This window comes from Pseudophryne corroboree, chromosome 11 (assembly GCF_028390025.1).
Source record: "Pseudophryne corroboree isolate aPseCor3 chromosome 11, aPseCor3.hap2, whole genome shotgun sequence".
NCBI lineage: Eukaryota > Metazoa > Chordata > Amphibia > Anura > Myobatrachidae > Pseudophryne > Pseudophryne corroboree.
Window position 1 is genome coordinate 196,348,894 of NC_086454.1, and position 19,886 is coordinate 196,368,779.

The 19,886-nt window shown below is 46.1% G+C and overlaps 1 protein-coding gene across 2 annotated transcripts in view; it reads right to left on the bottom strand.

Moving 5' to 3' along the window:
• Window positions 1-5,903: 5,903 nt before the first annotated feature.
• The window catches only part of SF3B2 (splicing factor 3b subunit 2), a 103,723-nt gene continuing 89,740 nt past the window's right edge, over window positions 5,904-19,886 (bottom strand). For both annotated transcript variants that reach the window (XM_063945170.1, XM_063945171.1), the window contains exons 14-21: window positions 18,337-18,426; window positions 17,848-17,955; window positions 17,571-17,678; window positions 16,876-17,018; window positions 16,628-16,729; window positions 9,118-9,217; window positions 6,382-6,567; window positions 5,904-6,082 (exon numbers count right to left, since the gene is read on the bottom strand). In XM_063945170.1, the coding sequence (XP_063801240.1) occupies window positions 6,011-6,082; window positions 6,382-6,567; window positions 9,118-9,217; window positions 16,628-16,729; window positions 16,876-17,018; window positions 17,571-17,678; window positions 17,848-17,955; window positions 18,337-18,426 (909 nt within the window). In that variant the 3' untranslated portion in view covers window positions 5,904-6,010. The remainder of the gene's footprint in view (window positions 6,083-6,381; window positions 6,568-9,117; window positions 9,218-16,627; window positions 16,730-16,875; window positions 17,019-17,570; window positions 17,679-17,847; window positions 17,956-18,336; window positions 18,427-19,886) is intronic.

Genomic DNA, 19,886 nt, shown 5'->3' on the forward strand with positions numbered 1-19,886 from the left:
CTAAAGAATTAAATGCTATATTCGAAAAATCCTGGGAAAACCCAGAGTAAAAATTCCAGATCCCAAGAAAGAAATGGGAAACCTCACCCATAGTTGACGCATCGGTATCCAGACTGTCAAAAAAGGTGGTTTTACCTGTCCCGGGATCTGACGTGTTGCAAGAACCGGCTGATCGCAAAATTGACACTATGCTCAAATCCATATACACGGCTTCAGGGGCGATATTACGGCCTACTATTGCTTGTGCATAGATTTCTAAAGCTATAGTAAAGTGGTCTGGCACATTACTTGAGGAATTGGATACAATGGATAAATGTGACATTGAATTGTTCTTACGTAACATACAGGATTCTGCAGGATTTACGGTAGAATCCATGAAGGACCTTGGTTCGATGGCTGCTGGGATATCTTCCATGTCGGTCTCAGCTCGTAGAGGGCTCTGGCTGCACCAATGGTCTGCTGACACGGAATCCAGGAAAGGCGTGGAGAACCTACCCTACACAAGTTAAGCCCTATTTGGGGAAGCACTAGATGCGTGGATCTCCACAGCAACAGCGGGTAAGTCACCCTTTCTTCCTTCAGCTGCGCCTGCCATGAAGAAACCTGTTTCTTCAGCTACGTCACAGTCCTTTCGGACTCCTAAAACGAGAACAAAAAAGCAGCATAACACCTTCTTTAGAGGAGGGCGGGCAAAATCCAAAAAACCTGCTGCTGCATGCTACCAGGACCAGAAGCCTGCTTCTGGTACATCAAAATCCTCAGCATGACGGTGGAACGCACGGCCCGGAGGAAGGACCGGTGGGGGCGAGGCTCAGAATGTTCAGTCACATTTGGGTGACGTCGGGCCTGGACCCCTGGGTGCAAGATATTGTGTCCCAGGGGTACAGGCTGGAATTTCAGGAGCTCCCGCCTCACCGATTCTTCAAATCAGGCTTGCCAGTATTGCTGCCAGACAGGGCTATCCTACAGGAAGCCATCCAAAAATTGGCAGGGTCACAAGGTCATTGTCCCAGTACCACCTCATATGCACAACAAAGGTTACTATTCGAACCTTTTCGTGGTACCGAAATCGGATGGTTCGGTCAGACCAATTTTGAATTTTAAATCTTTGAACCCCTATCTGAGGGAGTTAAAATTCAAAATGGAATCTCTGAGAGCGGTGATCTCAGGTCTGGAGGAGGGGGAGTTTCTGGTATCCCTGGATATCAAGGATGCGTACCTCCACATTCCGATTTGGCGGACGCACCAGGCTTATCTCAGATTTGTACTGTTAGACAGTCACTTTCAGTTTCAGGCTCTGCCATTCGGCCTCTCCACAGCACTGAGCGTGTTCACCAAGGTGATGGCGGAGATGATGGTTCTCCGCAGGCAGGGAGTAAACATAATTCTACTTTGATGATCTGCTGATAAAGGCAGTATCCAGGGAGAGGTTGTTACAGTTGATTACTCTTACGACTCAACTGCTCAGGAATCACGGTTAGATCCTGAACCTTCCGAAATCACATTTGGAGCCGACAAGGAGATTGTCTTTTCTGGGGATGGTCCGCGACACGGAAGTGCAGAGGGTGTTTCTTCCAAGGGAGAAAGCATTGGTGATACAGTCTATGGTCTGGGATGTCTTGAAGCCTTCCCGGGTATCAGTTCATCAGTGCATTCACCTTCTGGGGAAGATAGTGGCCTCATACGAGACTCTACAGTACAGAATATTCCGTGCTCGACCCTTCCAACTGGATCTCCTGGACAAATGGTCGGGGTCTCATCTGCACATGCACCAGAGAATACGTCTGTCGCCGAAGGCAAGGATTTTGCACCTCTGGTGGCTGTAAATGCCTCACCTTCTGGAGGGCCGCAGGTTCGGAATTCAGAACTGGATCCTTCTGACCACAGATACAAGTCTCAGAGGTTGGGGAGCGGTCAACCAGGGGGAAACCTTCCAAGGAAGATGGTCAAATCAGGAAGCCATTCTTCCAATAAATATTCTGGAATTAAGAGCCGTGTACGGTCTTCTCCAAGCCGCTCATCTTCTATAAGATCAGGCCATTCAAGTACACTCGGACAATGTAACGGCGGTGGCCTAAATAAACAAACAGGGAGGAACAAAGAGCACGCGTTGGCGCTGTCGGCGATCTTCCTTTCAGGTGTGGACAACTGGGAAGCAGACTTCCTCAGCAGACACAATCTCCATCCAGGGGAATGGGGCCTCCATCCGGAGGTTTTTACAAACGTGACCAGTCGTTGGGGCGTGCCTCAAATAGACATGATGGCCTCACGTCTCAATAAAACTTTGGAGGTACTGTTCCAGGTCCAGAGACCCACAAGCAGTGGGCGGTGGAAGCCCTAGTAACTCTGTGGGTGTTCCAGTCAGTGTATGTGTTCCCTCCATTTCCACTTATTCCAAGAATCCTAAAGCTCATAAAAACAACAAGGGTTCGGGCAATTCTCATTGCTCCAGACTGGCCAGGGCGAGCTTGGTACGCGGATCTTCTGGATCTACTGCTGGAAGAACCGTGGCCTCTCTCTTCGCGAGGACCTTCTGCAACAGGGGCCGTTTGCTTATCAGGACTTACCGCGGCTACTTTTGACGGCATGGCGGTTGAACACCAGATCTTAGCCCGTAAGGGTATTCCAAGCAAGGTTATGCCTATCCTGATACAGGCTGGGAAAGGGGTAACGCCTAAACATTACCATCGCATTTGGAAAAAATGTGTGTCTTGGTGTGATTCCAAGAAATTTCCTATGGTGGAGTTTCAACTCGGACGGTTTCTCCTCTTCCTGCAAGCAGGTGTGGATATGGGTCTGCGTTTGGGATCCGTAAAGGTCCAGATTTCAGCCTTATCTATTTTTTTCCAGAAACAATTGGCTGCCCTCCCTGAGGTTCAGACCTTTTTGAAAGGGGTTTTGCACCTCCAACCTCCCTTTGAGGAGCTGACGGCACCCGTTGGATCTTAACGTGGTGTTACAGTTCCTGCAATCGGATTGGTTTGAGCCTCTACAGGAGGTTGAGGTCAAGTTTCTCACATGGAAGTCAGTCACTTTGTTGGCCTTAGCTTCTGCTCGACGTGTGTCAGTCAGGGGCTTTATCCTGTAAAAGCCCCTATTTAATCTTCCATGAAGACAGAGCTGAGCTCAGGAAGCGTCAGCAGTTCCTTCCAAAGGATGCATCGGCTTTTCATATCAACCAACCAATTGTGGTGCCAGTGGCTACTGACTCCTCAATTACATCAAAGTCCTTGGACGTGGCGAGAGCTTTGAAGATCTATGTGAAGAGGACTGCTCGTCACAGAAAATCGGACTCTTTGTTTGTCCTATATGATCCCAAGAAAATTGGATGTCCTGCTTCTAAGCAGACGATTTCTCGCTGGATTTGGTTCACTGTCCAGCATGTGTATTCTACGGCAGGAGTGCCATGTCCCAAATCTGTTAAGGCCCACTCTTCTCGTAAGGTGGGTTCTTCCTGGGCAGCTGCCCGGGGTGTCTTGGCTTTACAACTTTGCCGAGCGGCTACTTGGTCAGGGTAGAACACATTTGCTAAGTTCTACAAGTTCGATACTTTGGCCTCTGAGGACCTAAAATTTGGTCAGTCAGTTCTGCAGGAGCCTCTGCGCTCTCCCTCCCATTCTGGGAGCTTTGGTACATCCCCATGGTACTAATGTGGACCCCAGCATCCTCTAGAACAGGCATTCCCAACCACGGTCCTCAAGGCACACCAACAGTGCAGGTTTTAGTGATATCCAGGCTGCAGCACAGATGGTTAAATCAAAATAACTGAGCTACTAATTAAGTCACCTGTGCTGAAGCCTGGATATCACTAAAACCTGCACTGTTGGTGTGCCTTGAGGACCGTGGTTGGGAATGCCTGCTCTAGAATGTAAGAGAAAATAGGATTATAATTACCTACCGGTAAATCCTTTTCTCGTAGTCCGTAGAGGGTGCTGGGCGCCCGCCCAGCGCTTCGTGATCCTGCAGTGGTTATCTGATTCAGTTTAACTTTGTTCTTGGTGGAGTACTGCCTTTGTTACTTGGTTAAGTAATGTTTCAGCTTTTGCCGAGTTACAAGCTCGTTAGCTTGGTTTGCCTTGTATGTGTGAGCTGGTATGAATCTCGCCACTATCTGTGTATAATCCTTCTCTCGAAGATGTCCGTCTCCTCGGGCACAGTTTCTAGACTGAGTGTGGTAGGAGGGGCATAGAGGGAGGAGCCACCCCACACTGTCAAACTCATAAAGTGCCAATGGCTCCTGGTGGACCAGTCTATACTCCATGGTACGAACGTTGACCCCAGCATCCTCTACGGACTACGAGAAAAGGATTTACTGGTAGGTAATTAAAATCCTAATTTTCACCTATGAATTCTTATCCTGTGCTGTCTTTTCAGCTAGAACTGTAGACTAAAAAAACTTAAATGTAAACTTTCATTTACATAAATAACAAATAAGTCACACAGATGTGTCCTCATACATCCTTGCTTCAGTCACGTTGAACAGCCCTTCTAGTGACTCAGTAGTGCAGAGCGTATTTGTGTGTGACTTTTTCCATTAAAAAGTCTCTTATTCGCTCTGCTATGTAAATTGAATGTGCAAGCGGCTTATGTGGATTAAAATATGTGACTAGCCTATATTCTGTGCGTGAATGTGGCTGTATCTGTATATGAAATGGCACGTTACAGAAATCACTGTAATGTAGCATTTCTTATGCAGATACAACCGCAGTAGTACACAGAATATAGGCATGACGAATATAATTTTATTCAGCACAAGCTGCTTGTACATCCAATTTGCATAGCAACTGCATAACCGCAAGAGTCTGCTTGTGCGTCTTGTTCGCATAGCGATGTAAGATGCATTATCAGCAACAATAGTGAACCGATGCCAACAGAGTTGCATGGGACCAGTCAGCTCACGCACGCCAGACATCTCCTGCTATGTGGCGTATTGAGGCAAGATGTATGAGGTCACGTCTGTATTTCCCAGCAAGTTTTCCTTGAACAAAATAATTTGGGTTATTATGTACATATCTATGATTGAGGACAAATTTCAGATTTAAAGCACTTTTCATGTGCTAATGTGCTCTACTTTGCTGAAGAGTCTAAGAAAATGGATATTGAAAGTATGACACAAAAGCAAAATATGCAAATGTTTTATGAAATAAAAACTAAAACGATAAAATAATACATTTGGAAAAATGCTGCGTATGAATGTGCACAAATCGCTTTGAGCATGAACGGCATATGCGCATTAAAGACAGGGATGCATGCACAACATATAGGGGTATATTCAATTGAAGTCGGATCCATTCAGACATTCATTTGTCGGAATGGATCCAACCTGGGCTATTCAATGTAATCTCAATTCGATTTAAAAAAAAGTCGAATTGAGATGCGGGAGCTGAGACGGGGGAGAGCAGCGGCCAGCGTAGCCGGAGGATGTCACAGCCGCCGCTCACTGCAGCGTCCACCCAGCTCCAGCAAGCGAGGTCTCGCTTGCTAGAGCTGGGTGAACACTGCTGTGAGCAGCAGCTCTGACATCCTCCGGCGCTGCTCTCCCCCGTCTGCCCACGGCTCTCCCCGCATCTCACTTCGACTTTTTTTTAAAGTCGAATTGAGATGGTCGAAATCGGCAGCTATTTCGCTGATCCACGTGCTTTTCAACAAGTCGAATTCCTCGACTTGTCGAATAATTTGGGTTTAGCTTGAATAGGTTGGAACCCCTTCCGACCTAAAAAAGTTGAAAACTGCCGTCTTTTCGGCAGTTTTCGACTTCATGGATTCAACATTAACTCAAGTACAATATCGCCTCAACTTACAGCAGAGTATTCCGAACATGTTCTTCACAAATTTAGTCTATGCCTGCCCACTACACTTTATCAATCTTCTGTTTACTGATATATGCAAAAATCAAACGACAATTATAAGACAGATAAACAGGCTTTATTACAAAACGAAAAAAACAAACAAACAAAAAAAAACATAAGTGATCGACAAGGAATGAAAACAAAGAGGAAATTGAGTGTACTCAGAACTTGAACTCCTTGTATTTTTTGCCTCCTGAACGAGAGTCTTGCGGTTGTCCCTTCCTTTTCTTTTGCTATGCAAACAAGGTGAAGAATAAAAAATTAATTATATGACATAAGAATTGAATAAATTACAACGATTTGAGAACTGCATGTGACATAAAAAAAAAACCATCAGAAAGTATCTGTCTTCAGTAATTGTAAACAAGTAAAAAAATATAATGATCTATGGACGAGACCAAATAACTGGCAATTACTTTTAATTAGCTGAGCATACATTAGGTGGCACAATAAGAATAATAAGTAACAATTAAAAACATGAGTAAAATGCTCGTTAAATACAATAAAGATGGTTTCTATCGTAAAAGCAAACCTTTTGCTTGGCTGCGTGTTCAGCCACCATGTCACTGAAGTCCTCTTTTTGTACTTGCTCCTGAGCTTCCCGGACTCGTTCTTCATATTTCTGTGTCATTGCAGATGGATCCATTTCAAGCTCTTCTGGTGCCAGTGCTACCTCTACACCTTGTGGCTCTGTGGGTGCACCTCTACGGGAAAGGGCCTGGGGAAGGGGTGGAGGTAGAAGTTTACAAGACTTAAAATGTATTTCACTCTAAGTCATTACCTACAGTGCATCTTATCAACTACATTATATGATTAGGCAATGACTTAACAGATGGCTTCAGTACTTCAAAGCTGCAAATTTGTAACCTTCTTTAGTAAACGGTTAGAGTCACAATCTAATCCTATTAAACTTTAGCGATCATTGCTTCTATGGATATGTGCAGTTGCATCAAACCCGAACATTTCAGGAAACATTTCTGCAGCGATTTATTGACTCATGTGGTAATAAAATACTTCTGATGACCTGAAGATAGAAAGGGAACAACTTGATCTAAGATGAGTTTTGCAGTATCTAGTCTGTGGCTTGCTTTTTGCCTCCCTCATTCCCTTCCTTGCATCATGATAGCCGATGTCACATGAGCCCACCCTCTCGCTAAACCAGTCACATGTGTGGATAAGGTCACTATCCTCCACAAAGGTAAATGCATTGATCTCTGGTTACGGGTGGTTTTATCTCCACCTACTTCAAAACTAAGGGCTGTAACACACTGACCGGTTTCTCCCGGATGGCAAAAAGCCGGACAAACTTTGTCCGGCTTTTTGCCATCTGGGAGAAACCGGCAGAGTCTCGCACACAGGACGGCTTTGAGCCGTGTGTGATGCTGTGCGCATGCGCAGCATCAGACACGGCTTGAGAAAAAACCCGTTGTGTGTGAAAGCTCCCCTTCACACACACGGTTTACTGGCTGCAAAGACGGCCCGGCAGCCGGATCTTCCAGTGGATAGTTCGGGCTGCAACCCGGCAGCCGGGCCGGGGCCGTGCAGTGTGAGGCCCTGTAGCCTCTCACTGTTCATTACAATGCCGGCACGGGAAAAAGCCATCCGGCTTTTTCCCGGCCGGCAAATGCTGGCTTGTGTGTTTTAGCCCTAAGGAGAGCTCAGTCAAGCAGGTTTAACAGAAAAAAAAATCTGCTCTGTCTATAGTGAAATGGATTTTAGGAGTGTTCTAAAGCTCACACTTAAACATCTCAAGCCACATACTGACATGACCACAGGGCCGTTTCTAGACAATTTGGCTCCCAGTGCGAGATTTCAAAATGCGCCCCCCCCCCCCCCCCCCAATTGCTCTAAAAAAAAAAATGCGTGCCCCCCCCCCATATAGCCATAAAAAGAAAAAGAAGGCGCGTGCGCTCCCGACAAGGGTGTGTGGCCTGATTAAAATGGGTGTGGTCTCATTAAAGTGGGCGTGGCCTCTTCTGATATCACATTCACCACAGGAAGGAAGGAAAGAAAATAAAAATAAAAAAGTCCCCTTTTTACACATTACAGCAGGCAAGTGTCCCCATATTACACAGCGCGGCAGGCAGGCGTCCCCATTTTACACAGCGCGGCAGGCAGGTGTCCCCATTTTACAAAGTGCGGCAGGCAGATATCCCCATTTTACACAGTACGCAGGCGCCCCCATTTTACACAGTGTGGCAGGCAGGTATCCCCATTTTACACAGTACGGCAGGCAGATATCCCCATTTTAAACAGTACGGCGGGCAGATATCCCCATTTTACACAGTACGGCAGGCAGGTATCCCCATTTTACACAGTACGCAGGCAGGTATCCCCATTTTACACAGTACGCAGGCAGGTGCCCCCATTTTACACAGTACGCAGGCAGGTGCCCCCATTTTACACAGTACGCAGGCAGGTGCCCCCATTTTACACAGTACGCAGGCAGGTGCCCCCATTTTACACAGTACGCAGGCAGGTGCCCCCATTTTACACAGTGCGGCAGGCAGGTATCCCCATAGGCAGGTGTCCCCATTTTACACAGTGCGGCAGGTAGGTATCCCCATAGGCAGGTGTCCCCATTTTACACAGTGCGGCAGGCAGGTATCCCCATAGGCAGGTGTCCCCATTTTACACAGTGCGGCAGGTAGGTATCCCCATAGGCAGGTGTCCCCATTTTACACAGTGCGGCAGGCAGGTATCCCCATAGGCAGGTGTCCCCATTTTACACAGTGCGGCAGGTAGGTATCCCCATAGGCAGGTGTCCCCATTTTACACAGTGCGGCAGGTAGGTATCCCCATAGGCAGGTGTCCCCATTTTACACAGTGCGGCAGCGGCAGGCAGGTTTCAAGTGGGGGGAGAGAGGGGGGGAGAGAGAGAATACTTACGTCTTCCCGCTCTTCGGTCCCGCCGACTCACGTCCCTCGCGCCGGCCGCCTCCTCCTTTCATGCTTATCTCCTTATCGCCTCTGCCCGAGCGCTCCTGCTCGGGGGGCGGGGCTTCGCGGAATGACGCGTTTGCGTCGTGACGTCACGACGCAAACGCGTCATTCCGCGAAGCCCCGCCCCCCGAGCAGGAGCGCTCGGGCAGAGGCGATAAGGAGTAACAAAGTGCCGCGGCGGGCGCCCCGTGCGGTTGCACGGCTCGCCCGCCGCTAGAAACGGCACTGCATGACCATATAAGATAGATCTACTTTTTATTCCCCAGTTTTCCAACAGTCCACTGTATGCACCATTTCACTGTTCCCCGCTCACTTCCCAACTCACCGTGGACATCTCATAGATGTGAGTGGATCCCATTATGGCACCACCAACAGTAGCTGTCCTCTTCTCTGGAAGCACGGTAAAGAGCAGTGGTGTCTCTGTACTGTTGAACATAAAATAAAAAACAAGCAGAAATCAAACATGTGGAGAGGACAACATTGATGTATGCTGACTACACAAAGAATTCTGCAGAAGTGATGAATTGAAAAGAAATAATAGAAGCAATTTCTGCATGAAAAATATTTCATCACAGCTGAGTCAACCTGCTCTGATCTAACTAACATACTTGGAGCCTCATTCAGAGTTGGATACTGGAGTAATATTTCCCAGTTTTCTGGTTATTTTTGAGCTGCACTGCACATGTACAGATCAGGAATAGCAATGACGGATGCAGTAAAGCAGAAGATATCAGGTAAGTGACAGTCTGCAGCCGCTTGAGGGGTGTCGGGGTGCACCATTCCAGAAAATGGGGGTGGGTTAGTCCAGTTTTCTGGGTGTGTGAAACCCAGTGGCCGCAGCTTAATTGGCCCTGGCTGTGTTAATTAACTGGACATCCTGAGTAACCTGAGGGTTGCACAGCTGTCCGATGTTTATGCAGATGATTCAATGCCACACCTCCATTGGAATGGAAATACCAGCAGTGGGGGTCTTTTCACACTACACCCCTCCTGCTGCATTTGCGTTCAAAGACTCAGTGGATGTGTGATTAACGTTCATCTCTGAATCATGCACTTGGTGTGTACCACAACTGCATATTTTGTTTATTTTCTTTTAGATCTCCGATGCGATCAGTCATCCATGAACACAGGAGTGCATATTAAATTGTATAATATAAACAGACATACACACATCCATACACCAGACAAAATGGACATGAAGAAATAAAAAAATAAAAACCCAAAAAATGGGGATTTTTGTTACTTACCGTAAAGTCTCTCTCTCTCCGATTCCATCTGGGGGACGCTGCGCTGTTACTTCTGGGTTAGAGTGTGTGGATGGGAGTTTGGCACAGAACCTATCAAAACTAACTCCTCCCCCTCTAACCCCTCCCGTCTCCACTAGATCACCTCAGTTAACGTTTAGCAAAGCCAGAGGAGGTAGGATAGAACCTGACCAAGGAAACCAGACAAAAATACGGGAGGGATCGCAGCGTCCCCCAGATGGAATCAGATAAAGATTTTACGGTAAGTAACAAAAATCCCCATTTCTCTTTCATCCATCTGGGGGACGCTGCGCTGTTACTTGTGGGATTTCCCAAAGCAAGCTAATTAGAGGAGGGAGACGTGGACGGCATAGCCGTCCGTAAAATCTGACGCCCAACAGAGGCAGACTCCAAACCAAAAGTATGAAAACGGTAGAACTTTGTGAAGGTATGCACGGAAGACCAGGTTGCCGCTCGACATAACTGCTCGATGGACACTCCACCGCGCACAGTCCAAGAGGCCCCAACAGCTCTAGTCGAATGAGCCCTCAAAGAATCAGGAATAGGTAACTCTGAGGAAACATAAGCCTGCCTAATAGCAGAAGTAACCCAGCGTAACACTATTTTTAGAGGCCGGCCAGCCACGCTTGGGCGCAGCAAACAAAATCAATAAGGTATCCGTACGTCGAATAGATTCTGTACGGGACAAATATATGCGGAATGCTCTAACAACATCCAAGGAGGCCAAATGGCAATCCCCTCCAGAAGATTCTGGAACAAACGCCGGAAGAACAATGTCCTGATTCATATGGAAAGCCGACACAACCTTAGGCAGAAAGGAAGGCTTTGTACGTAAAACCACTCGATTGTCGTGAAAAACCAACAAAGGTGGCCTGCAAGAAAGTGCTGCCAACTCAGAAACACGCCTAGCCGAGGCAATGGCCAAGAGAAAAACCACTTTAAGAGTAAGAAAGCGTAACTCAACAAGAAGGTCTGAACTTCCGGAATGACAGCCAAACTTTTTTGAAAAAGTACCGACAGTGCTGAAACCTGTCCTTTAAGGGAAGACAAACGAAGTCCCTTAGTCAGACCCTCCTGGAGAAAAAAAAAAGAGAGCAGACGAGGTAACTGGAAGAGGTGTGCGGACAACCCACGCCTTTCACACCAAGCAATGTAAATACGCCATACCCTGTGATAAATACGAGAAGCGACAGGCTTCCTAGCCTGAAGCATGGTTTTTACCACTGGACGAGATAACTCTTTAGCTCTTAAAATGTTGGATTCAAGAACCAAGCCGTCAAAGCCAGACGATCTAAACCCTGATGGTGACAAGGACCCTGTAAGAGGAGATCGGGTCGTAGAGGAAGACGGAACGGTTCCCCGACCACCATGCTGCGAAGAAGAGTGTACCACTGACGTCGAGGCCAGTCCGGTGCTACAAGAATGATTGGTAGACCTTCTCTGCGAATGCGTTGAAGACGCGGTATCAAGGGAATTGGAGGGAACACATATCCGAGACGAAATTGCCACGGGGCTGTGAATGCATCAATTAGCGTTGCTTGAGGGTCCTGAGTGCAAGAGCCGTACTGAGGTAACTTTCGGTTCAGGCGGGATGCCATGAGATCGATGTCGGGTGTTCCCCACTGAGACACCAGGGTCAGAAAGACTTCTTGATGAAGTTCCCATTCCCCCGGATGTATTATGTGGCGGCTTAAGAAATCTGCTTCCCAGTTGTCTACCCCTGGAATGTGATTTGCGGATAAGGCCGGAATCCACTTCTCCGCCCACTGTAGAATGTGTGTGTGACTTCCTTCATGGCTCTCCAACTGCGAGTTCCTCCCTGCTTGTTTATGTAAGCTACTGCTGTTGCGTTGTCTGACTGAATGCGTACTGGGTGACCCCCGACACTGTCCTGTATCTGGAACCAGAGAGTACCGAATTGCTCTTAACTCTAAAATGTTGATTGGTAACTGCGATTCCTGAACGCTCCAGAGCCCCTGGAGATGTTGAGACTGAACACCGCCCCCCAACCGGTGAGGCTGGCGTCCGTGGTGACCATCATCCAATCCCATACCGTGAACGGTGCTCCCTTGGTTAGATTTGGACTGTGAAGCCACCAAAGTAGAGACTGTCGAGTCTGAACCGACAGTTGGCATAATTGCAAGTCCAGATGCGGACCCATCTGATTCCAAGAGCCCAGAATCTGCGACTGAAGGGCACGAGCATGAAATCTGGCATATGGTACCGCCTCGAACGTTGCTACCATTTTGCCCAACACCTGCATACATCTGAGAACCGACACCCTCGGCAATTGCAACAGAGTGCGAATCCTTGACCTGAGATCCTGAATCTTGTCCTGAGGTAGAAAAACCCTCTGCCTCCTTGTGTCGAACAGTAGACCTAGAAACACTATCTCCTGAGAGGGAGTCAGGGAAGATTTTTGGAAATTCACAATCCATCCGAAGGACTGCAGAGTGGTCGTGGTGCGTTGTAGAAGTTCCGGCGAGGAAGCTTTTAGAAGTAGATCGTCCAGGTAAGGAGTAATGTTGATCCCTTGACCTCTCTGAGCACCGCCACCATGTGACCCAATATTTTTGTAAATACTCGAGGGGCCGTGGAAAGACTGAAGGGAAGAGCCTGAAACTGGAAATGCCAGGGCCCTAGTGCGAACCTCAACAGACATTGATGACCCGACCAAATTAGAACATGGAGATAAGCGTCCTTTATGTCGATAGATGCCAAATACTCCTCTGGTTCCATGGCTGCGATGATTGAACGAATCGATTCCATTGCAGAAAGGTAAGGATTCAGGCACTTTAGATTTAAAATGGGTCGAAATGAACCGTCCGGTTTGTTTACCAGAAAAAGGCTTGAGTAAAACCCTTGACCGCGTTGAGCTCTGGGAACTGAACGAATTACTCCTGGTTTCAAAAGCGTGGAAGTAGCCTGAGTTATTGCTTGTCGTCTGGAGGGATCGCTCAGAAGAGGAGTGATGAAGAAACAGGTTCTTCGAAATCCAAAATGTAACCTCGGGTTATGACTCCAGTCACCCACTGATCCGGATGCGACAGGAGCCACACCTCTCTGAACTGTAGTAACCGTGCTCCCACCACCAAGGATCCCTCCAGGGGAGTCCTTGCGTCATGCTGCAGGTTTGTCGTCAGGTTTGAATGCCGCTCTGCGAGGTGCCTGTGCCCCTACCACGGTACACGCCTCCACGTGGAAATCTTGAAAAGGCTCGAAAGGACTGGAAACCGCCCCTACTCTGAGTACGGAAGGATCGAAAACTAGTCGCTCTTGACTTCTGAGGAGCAACTGGAAGAAACGGACTCTTACCACCTGTAGTATCAGAGATAATCTTTTTAAGCTCTGAACCAAAGAGGAACTCTCCTTCAAATGGAACCGCTGTCTATGTCTGTTTTGAATCAGAGTCAGCGTTCCAAACACGAAGCCATAGCGCACACCTTGCTGTAACCGCCTGAGCAGATACCTGCAACTGTAGTGAGACAGAGTCTAGCAAGGCCTCACCAACAAAGGTGACAACCTCAGAGATCTGTTCAGCCAGCTAAATAGCCTCTGATGGGTCATCCGACTGCATGCCAGATACCACCTGGGCCAACCATTCATCAACGGCTTTAAGGACCCAGGCACTAGCAAGTATTGGGCGCAGAGAAATACCTGACTATTCAAAAATCGATTTAAGAATAGCTTCAATCTTCCGATCTGTTGGATCCTTTAATGTCACTGATTGTGCCGAAGGAATTACCGTAGCCTTCGCCAAATGAGAAATAGGAGCATCCACTTTCGGAGCAGATTCCCAGAATTTTGTGTCTTCATCTGCAAAAGGATACAAATTTTTTTATTTCTTAGGAGCGTGAAATCGTGAATCTGGCTTAAGCCAAGGTTCCTTCAAAATGTCTGCGAAATGAGTATAAGACGTAAAGACTATTACTTGTATTTTCTGACGCTTGAAGAAACCTGACGAAGTCTCTGCCTCCGCCGAATCCTGAATATTAAGAGTCTGACGGATGGCCTCAATCAATAATCTGACACCTGAACTTGTAGATAATTCCTCTTCTTCCCAGGCGGAAGTATCCTCCCACTCAGACTCCAGTTCACCCTCCTCCAGAGGAGCGGATACCGGATCCAAGTCCTCTCCTGGGAAGGTGATAGTGGCCAACGGATGCTGTCGTTTAGCGGCCGCTGAACTTGAAGCGGTCACAATCTTGTTAATAGACTGTGCTAAGTCTGCAATACTTTTTTCCATATTCCTTGCACAAGGTGGCTCCATAGCCGACTGACCAGAATCCACCCCTGACTGGGATTGACGTAAATCAGCAATAGCGTCGGCCATGTTCCTGGCCCAAGGAGCGACTGACTGATCTGCTGATACACTAGGCTGCTCTACTGTAGGTGTAGGTGTCACGAAGCATGCCGTGCAGAGCGAACCAGGATCCGTGCTACCCTTTGACAGCTTTGAACCACACTGAGAACAGGCAAAATATACAGCTGAGCCTGTCTTCCCTTTAGCAGGTTTGTCTGGCTTACTAGCCATTGCTATTTTCTATCAGTGACTTATTAAATAAAGGAACCAGGAAAATTCTATATAAGGCTTCCAGAGAAAACCTTATACATATGCTGAAAAATTGTGTACCCCTCCTGTAAAGCTCACAGTGTGAGTACTAAAATAACTCTAAAGTAATGTAATGACAGCATTTGGGAAACCTCAGACTCATGGGATTTGAACCTAGGAACCGACCACCATTGCCAGTACAGACACCAGTTACTAGCCCATCGAGCTATGCAGGATACTTTCTACAATATCAAAAGCCTAGCAATACTTGCTATCATGCTGCTCCCCGCCTGTGAGATATACAGGGTGAGATGCTTGATCTGTCAGTGTGTGGCGTCAGCGCAGTGTCCCCCGCTTCCACTCCGGCAGCAAGCAAGAAGATAGCTCCTGAAGCTGGGACCCGCCCCCAGAGTGAGGACGGCGGACGCTGCAGGGCGGGAGTGCAAGGCGGGAAGACATCATCTCCCCCTGCGTCCCGCCGCGGTTACCGCTCCCCTTCAGTAACCCGAGCGCCATACATTCCCTTCCCTGAAGGGACCTTCAGCACTCTGCCCTGTTACACTAGCGGCGGTGATCTGAGAGATACCGTTCGCTAGAGCTGCCTGCCCCGCGCTATACGTCCCCTTCCATGAAGGGACCTTAGCGCTCTGTTCAGTTAAACTAGCGGTGGTGATCTGAGTGATCCCGTCTGCTAGTGCGCCCTGTGAAAACAGTCCCCCCCATACATATTAGAGGGAACAGGAGGGGGGGTGGGGGAACGGGGGGGGGGGGGTGTTAGGAACGGGGGGGGGGGTATTTCGCTGCCCTACCGTGACAGATCTGTTGCCTCCTCGGATCTGAGGCCCGGAATGAGCATGCCCCAGTGACCTCAGTATGGTGACTCCCCTGAGGCGAAAAGGAGTGAGTAAATGCATACTGACTAACCCCACTCCTGTTATACTTGTCACCTGTGAACAGGGACTAAGTATAATTGGAAAAATCTAAAAGAAATAAATAAAACCTAACTAAAATCTATAGATAAGGAAATCTGTGCCTGTACTCCTCAGGCACAAAACTAAAACTGAGGTGATCTAGTGGTAGGCTGGAGATGGGAGGGGTTAGAGGGGGAGGAGTTAGTTTTGATTCTGTGCCAAACTCCCATCCACACACTATAACCCACAAGTAACAGCGCAGCGTCCCCCAGATGGATGAAAGAGAAACCAGTTCAGTGGCCGGGAAAGCACGGCTCAGAGCCAGTCTATGTATGGACTAGCCAAACCTTTAGTGCAATATTGAATATAAGCTCTCTCTAGTTTCCTATATTATAACTGTATTCACATCTTATTAGATATTATTTTATCTACTGCACTATGCGGTGTTTTTATAATTATTTCTAGGAATCATTGCTGACATATGCTTTATGTGTATGGGCAATGTTGACAGCTATCTTACAATTAGATAAGTCTTGTAAATTCATTACATCAAGCACAGAGGGGTGTTTGTGTTTATGTGCGGGTGTAGGAGAAAGTCTAAAATAACAGATCAAATAAAAAGGGAGCCAGTTCTAAAGCAAATCCTTAGACTAAAATGGGACAAAAACATCCCCATCTGCCAGTATAGTTAATGTAAGGTGTACAGATTAATCCTTGACCTTTGTATAAAATACAAAAAACTAAAATAAATGTTACAGAAAAGAGGTGAACTTCTACCCATTCAAAAATGTACCTTTGATTTCTATCCCTTACCATATACAGAGAGGCACTGCTTATATATTAAAATCATACTGGTTGAAAGTAACAACGTTACAGATCTCCCTAGGAGACGTTACGTGATTTAAGAGAAAAAACAAATTTTTTTTTTTTTTTTTTGAGTATTATAATATACAGGAGTAAGTCTACATTTTTAAAATATAATGCGAGGACCACAAATCCAATTCCATCAGTAGTAGTCTACTATATTTGAAGTGGATATTTATAACAACCTGCAAGACACTGAGTTTGTGTGATGACATTACTTGGAGCTATGGAAATTGTTCTTACCCATCCATGGCTTCTTCATTCTTCTTCTTTCGCAACTCAATAAGTTCTGGTGTTTCCATGCCAGCAGGAACAGAGGAAAACCCTCCTGGAGTAATTAGACCACTGTAAAGGAGTAAAAGAACATTAATAAATAATAAAAGTATGGATAGTTAAAATAAAGTTAAAAAATATATATATATATTCTAAATTCCTAATCTATCATGGCGAATGATGCAACCTGCGATTTTCTGTGATCTAATGCCACTTACCTATCAGCAGGTGTAATGAATCCAGTCTCATCTGGTTTATCTTCATCACTCTCTTCATCTTCTTCCTCGGAGGATGATTCATCATCAGAAAGTTCCAGCTCTCCCCAAGGAGTCCTGTCTATATCTTCTTCTTCATTCTTACTCTATAAAAAGACAGACAATACATACAGATGTATAGAAAGCTGTATGGATTCACATTTCCAATAAGAGAGAGTAGAAACCATGTCATCCAACAGCATTGTAAGGGAGAACTAGAGCGGGAACAAGTGGGTTTACTCAGTGTCACCTTATTGATTCAGCCAAAAATGTGATGTGCTCAGTAGAAATATCTTAAGCTATAAAGGACTTTACAAGTCTACCACCATTTATGAACTATGTTGTAGAGGCACAGTATTCTTTCTGGCTCAGGGCAGACTGTTTATCACTGCGAACAGTGATATTGCTGCTGCAGGCAGTCTCCTAGAATTGTCTCAGAAACGAAGAAATGGAGATCATCATCCTTCTGGTTCATGGCTGACAATAGAGAAACTTCAAAGCTGGAGAAGCAAATTTAAAACAATTTGTGCTAAACTGATAGCCCCTCCCCCAACTCTGAGAAAGTCACTTGTTACATATCGAAGACCAGAATAACTGCACGTATAGAACCACAAGGCAGTCAAACTAATGTGCAATATAATAATGGAACACCAGTTTACCTGAAAATCAGATGCATTTGTCCCAAAAACATCTCCATAAAGGGGTTTTCCCATTTCATCTACTGGTGGCTTTCCCCAGCCACCTGCATGGTATCCAAACGAACAGCCCTAAAGTAATGAAATAAAAAGTAAATAAAGGTGTGAAGGAATAGCAGCACTACAAGTAAAGGCAAGTGGAAAAATGCACATCAGACAACAGCAACAAAGTCTATCTACCAATATGAGGTTGAATAAAGAAGATTAAAGTAGAAAGAAAGAGCAGGTTTAACGCCCTTACCTCAGGAATTGGAGAATTCAGACCAGGGATTTTAAGATTGGGATATGAAGGGGGTGGCCCATATCTCTGCATTGCAATAAGCCAGGGAGGGGGCACTTTATGAGAGTTCTGCAACGGAAAAACACAAAAACAAGGCAAGCATGAAATTACCACATACACAGGCAGATATACATGGACAGATCACATATGCCACATATACAGGATGACTGACTCAACATACATATTCAAACACAAAGTTACTTTTGCACATGGGCATCTGCTGAATACAACTATTGTTTTTTTAACAGGTGAATAGAGGAAAGACTAATGCATTAAATCATAGATCTCTATTTACAGTACACATAGCCGTCTCCCCAAAGTATTTATAGCATATGCTTTAGCACCTTTGTTATCTGGATGTACTGAAGTTGAGCAAGGCAAAGGCGAAATGTACAACACATTATTGTTGTGCATTGCTATGTATCTGCCCATCATTGCAGGCAAACTCACCAGTCCCACAGGCATTCCCAGAGTTATCCTCAACTCATCAGATAAGTCGCCTGGCTTCTTCTCCTTCAAACGGGTTTCAAACTCTTTTCCCTAGTATCAGAAAGAAAAGGAAAAAATGACTCGTGTTCACTGCTTTCACAGAATAAGCAGTAAATAGGAGAATCATTATGACTGATCTTATGGAATAGTCTAGCAGTGCATATAATCAAAAGTTTGCCATAAATCACAATACAGGTTGAGTATCCTTTATCCAAAATGCTTGGGACCAGAGGTATTTTGGACATTGGATTTTTCCGTATTTTGGAATAATTGCATGCCATAATGAGATACCATGGTGATGGGACCCAAGTCAAAGCACAGAATGCATTTATGTTCCATATACACCTTATACACACAGCCTGAAGGTCATTTTAGCCAATATTTGTAATAACTTTGTGCATTAAACAAAGTTTGTGTACACTGAGCCATCAGAAAACAAAGTTTCACTATCTCAGTCTCACTCAAAAAATGCCGTATTTCGGAATATTTGGATATGGGAAACTCAACCTGCACTAATATTGTCTCCACATATTGTATAGTAACAATCTAAAAAATGTTCTATGCATTTTCTAAGGGCCTAAATGGTTAAGAGACCTTGATGTAGAGTGATGGGATCTGTGATTTTTGTACTTCTGTTAAAACCCTTTGGTATTTAGGGGTCTATTTACTAAACCTTGGAGATAGAGTAGACAGAGATAAAGTACCAGTCAGTTCCTAACTGCCATTTTACAGGCTGTGTTTGAAAAATAGGGATTTTTGTTTACTTACCGTAAAATCTCTCTCTCTGAGTCCATCTGGGAGACGCTGCGCCGTTACTTGTGGGGTTAGAGGTGTGTGTGGTAGTGGAGTTTGGCACAGAATCTATCAAAAAGCTGCCTCCTCCTCCTCCCCCCTCTAACTCCTCCCATCTCCTTCCTGCCCAGCCATCACTCAGTTAACGTTTAGCCAAGCCAAAGGAGATAGACCCGAACAAAAAAACAACCAAATAAACCAGACAAAACTACGGGAGGGATCGCAGCGTCCCCCATATGGACTCAGAGAAAGATTTTACGGTAAGTAAACAAAAATCCCTATTTCTCTGTCATCCATCTGAGGGACGCTGCGCCGTTACTTGTGGGATTTCCCAAAGCAAGCTAATGAGAGGAAGGAGACGTTGACGGCATAGCAATCTGTAAAATACGACGCCCAACAGAGGCAGTCTCCAAACCAAAAGTATGAAAACGGTAAAACTTTGTGAAAGTATGGACTGACGACCAGGTCGCCGCCCTGCACAGCTGCTCAATAGATGCACCACCGCGAACAGCCCAAGATGCTCCAACTGCTCTAGTCGAATGAGCCCTGATTGAGTCAGGAACCAAAACATTTGACGACACACAAGCCTGTCTGATGGCCGAAGTTACCCAACGGGCCACAGTGTTCTTGGAAGCCGGCCAACCTCGTTTGGGAGCATCAATCAACACCAACAAGGTATCCATACGACGGAAAGACTCCGTGCGAGACAAATAAATACG